Genomic DNA, 4,142 nt, shown 5'->3' on the forward strand with positions numbered 1-4,142 from the left:
ACATATGTAGGGGCTGACGGTTGAGTGGTCAGCGCTCGGGATTCGTAGTCCTTAGGGTCCGAGTTCGATCCCCGGTGGAGGCGGAAACAAATGGGCAGTTTCTTTCACCCTGATGTCGCTGTTCACCAAGCAGTAAATAGGTACCTGGGAGTTAGACAGCTGCTTCGGGCTGCTTCCTGGGTGTGTGTGTGTGTGTGTGTGTGTGTGTGTGTGTGTGTGTGTGTGTGTGTGTGTGTGTGTGTGTGTGTGTGTGTGTGTGTGTGTGTGTGTGTGTGAGAAAAAAAAGTGTTGATTGACAGTTGAGAGGCGGGTCGAAAGAGCCAGAGCTCAACCCCCGCAAGCACAACTAGGTGAGTACACACACACAGACGGGCTGCTGAATGCTCCAGGAGATATGGTCTGAGAAATGGCTACTCGACTTTAATCCAGAGAACGTCATAGCATTTGGGCGTTCCGGTGAGGACTCTTCGGGCCTCAGGGACCCGAAGATTACATTTGCCTTCCGCTGGGAAGATAAACGATGGAGTCAGGTAATTAAGGTCATTTACACGCTGACCTGACCTGACCTGACCTGACCCCGAACTCATCAAAACAAGTACACACTTCCCAGGGAACCCCCGTCAGCACGTTTTCTTCAGTGGTTATAACGTGCAATATAAGCGGTACTTAAGTGCACGATACTAGGTGTCTGGTCTAGCCACACCAGGTGTCTGGTCAAGCCACACCAGTTGTCTGGTCTAGCCACACCAGGTGTCTGGTCAAGCCACACCAGGTGTCTGGTCTAGCCACACCAGGTGTCTGGTCAAGCCACACCAGGTGTCTGGTCTAGCCACACCAGGTGTCTGGTCTAGCCACACCAGGTGTCTGGTCTAGCCACACCAGGTGTCTGGTCTAGCCACACCAGGTGTCTGGTCTAGCCACACCAGGTGTCTGGTCAAGCCACACCAGGTGTCTGGTCTAACCACACCAGGTGTCTGGTCTAGCCACACCAGGTGTCTGGTCTAGCCACACCAGGTGTCTGGTCTAGCCACACCAGGTGTCTTGTCTAGCCACACCAGGTGTCTGGTCTAGCCACACCAGGTGTCTGGTCTAGCCACACCAGGTGTCTGGTCTAGCCACACCAGGTGCCAGGTCTAGCCACACCAGGAGCCAGGTCTAGTCACACCAGGTGTCTGGTCTAGCCACACCAGGTGCCAGGTCTAGTCACACCAGGTGCCAGGTCTAGCCACACCAGGTGCCAGGTCTAGCCACACCAGGAGCCAGGTCTAGCCACACCAGGTGTCTGGTCTAGCCACACCAGGTGCCAGGTCTAGCCACACCAGGTGCCTGGTCTAACCACAGCAGGTGTCTGGTCAGGTATGAACACAGATGTCACGGGTATATGGCGAGCTTCACACACCTGGTGAGTGGTATGGCACATCTTGTAACAGGTGCACCAGGATCACCACTACTACCACCACTACCACCACTACCACCACTACCACCACCACTACCACCACTACCACCACTACCACCACTACCACCCTCCTAGTCTTACCCTTGGTTCCTACCACCTTCCCAGCGGCGTACACACTCCTAGTCTTACCCTTGGTTCCTACCACCTTCCCAGCGGCGTACACACTCCTAGTCTTACCCTTGGTTCCTCCCACCTTCCCAGCGGCGTACACACACACACACTTGAGCCACACACACACTTGAGCCACACACACACTTGAGCTGGTAAAACACAAGTACCATGGAGGAAATGGTCACGTTTACTTCAGCCTAAACGTTTCCTGCCTGCCAACGTCTTAAGGAAGTGGTCGTCTGAACACGGGCGGGCGGGAGGACTGGGGGGTGGGAGCACCACCTCACTCACCTCAGTAAACACAATTTAACCCTTAAACCAACCAAAATAAAGTGCATTTGGTTAGTCAAATGCACTTTATTACCTTATCATCCGCTAATAAACCTTATCATCCAACTTAAGGGGTGCTATTGCATGCGTTGGTCTCTACTCCGCTTCTTCTATGTCGATATAGATTTCATGAATATAAAATTTGATATATGTTACGTTATGTTACGGACGGATAGAGGTCATGACCCACTCACACTTCTGTTTTCTCCTCCTTGTAATAAAGTATGACATTGTTTTGCCTCTGATTTCCCGTCTGCCTCACAATATTTCTTAACCCGGATTGGATATTATCATACAAATCAGTATAATACAAATCAGTATATATACATTATCACAAATTATAATATATATATGCTGTTATTTAAAGCATAGAAATTATCATATATATTAATTTTGAAGACTTATCAAAGTATTCCGTGTTACCGAACCCATAATTTATGTACCAAAGGCTCTTAACTTTTAGCAATATACATATTGCTTCGATCCCTCGGCGTACAAAGTAAAGTGGTTTGGCCTAACCAAAAACGTCAAGAAAGTAGCCAACGTACATAACCTACGTTAGCCAATACTGTAAAACTCACAGAAAACGTCAAAATGGCTTTGGTTTTCATTCCTATCAACCCTCGCAAATTTCACGTTGGTGTGTGAGAGTGTGGGTGTATCCTGCTATAGCTGTACGTGGTGTATATGTGCGTTAGACTGAGTGTATCCTTAAGCTTAAATATAACAGCGCCACATCAATCACCAACACCCTTGAAGAAATGTCAACTGGCCGTAATAAAACTTATTTCGAGACTTTTAAGCCAGTTCAAAGTTGAATAAGATGAACAGGTAAAATATTACTTGTTTTTGCACTTGCAAATCTTAAAATATATTACAACTATTGTGTTTTGTGCGATGAGGGGATGACTGTTAGCTGTTGATTCAAACAAATGCCACCTGCAGACGTCTGAGAACATCAGTGTCGAATTGAAATTACCAATTCTGTCAATCTTAAGGAAGAACAGCTTACCAAAATAAGGACAACCCATATTGTTACTATGAAGAGACTCAGCAGTAAACCTGAGACAACAGGAAACCTCAGCAGTAAACCTGAGACAACAGGAAACCTCAGCAGTAAACCTGAGACAACAGGAAACCTCAGCAGTAAACCTAAGACAATAGGAAACCTCAGCAGTAAACCTAAGACAATAGGAAACCTCAGCAGTAAACCTGAGACAATAGGAAACCTCAGCAGTAAACCTAAGACAATAGGAAACCTCAGCAGTAAACCTGAGACAACAGGAAACCTCAGCAGTAAACCTAAGACAATAGGAAACCTCAGCAGTAAACCTGAGACAATAGGAAACCTCAGCAGTAAACCTGAGACAATAGGAAACCTCAGCAGTAAACCTGAGACAATAGGAAACCTCAGCAGTAAACCTAAGACAATAGGAAACCTCAGCAGTAAACCTGAGACAATAGGAAACCTCAGCAGTAAGCCTGAGACAATAGGAAACCTCAGCAGTAAACCTAAGACAATAGGAAACCTCAGCAGTAAACCTGAGACAACAGGAAACCTCAGCAGTAAACCTGAGACAATAGGAAACCTCAGCAGTAAACCTGAGACAATAGGAAACCTCAGCAGTAAACCTGAGACAATAGGAAACCTCAGCAGTAAACCTGAGACAACAGGAAACCTCAGCAGTAAACCTGAGACAACAGGAAACCTCAGCAGTAAACCTGAGACAACAGGAAACCTCAGCAGTAAACCTCAGACAACAGGAAACCTCAGCAGTAAACCTGAGACAACACGGGCTTAACATCTGTTAGGACTACAGCTATCGACCTCAGAAGGATTCCATCTGTCAGGCAGAGAGGATCGTAGGGGGATCGATCAGCGTTCATCCAAGAGTAATATGTTCTTAGGCTGAGTGTGTAGGAGGCTTAACGTATACTCAATCCTCCTTAGCGAGGCTCAGACATCGTGTTGGAGACGTTACCATCATTGCCCAGGTTCCCACACTACAAGCGCCACGGTAAGGATTCATCAACCATTTATGCAACTACTTAAGAAACTTTCATCTTTCCATAATCAGAGCTGATTCGCTTATATTTATTAAACAGTTCAGAAGCTTCGAAACTTCACATTCCAAGATTATTATAGTTAAAGACAACATTGTAGTGCTTCGAAACTCAAAAATTCTTGAATTTTGTAACAAAACTGTCATGATTTTGTAAACAAAACCGCTTTTGTTTACAAAAT

At 46.3% G+C, this 4,142-nt stretch overlaps 1 protein-coding gene across 1 annotated transcript; it reads left to right on the forward strand.

Annotated features, from left to right (window-relative positions):
• Window positions 1-2,937: 2,937 nt before the first annotated feature.
• LOC123766308 (aggrecan core protein-like) lies at window positions 2,938-3,699 on the forward strand. Its single transcript, XM_045755379.1, has one exon. It carries the CDS (start codon window positions 2,938-2,940, stop codon window positions 3,697-3,699), a length of 762 nt encoding a protein of 253 aa, XP_045611335.1.
• The last annotated feature ends 443 nt before the right edge of the window (window positions 3,700-4,142 follow it).

This window comes from Procambarus clarkii, chromosome 9, assembly GCF_040958095.1.
Source record: "Procambarus clarkii isolate CNS0578487 chromosome 9, FALCON_Pclarkii_2.0, whole genome shotgun sequence".
NCBI lineage: Eukaryota > Metazoa > Arthropoda > Malacostraca > Decapoda > Cambaridae > Procambarus > Procambarus clarkii.

What these genes read in the sequence shown, in the direction of transcription:
- LOC123766308 (XM_045755379.1), top strand. Translation starts at nt 2,938, where the DNA reads ATGAAGAGACTCAGCAGTAAACCTGAGACAACAGGAAACCTCAGCAGT.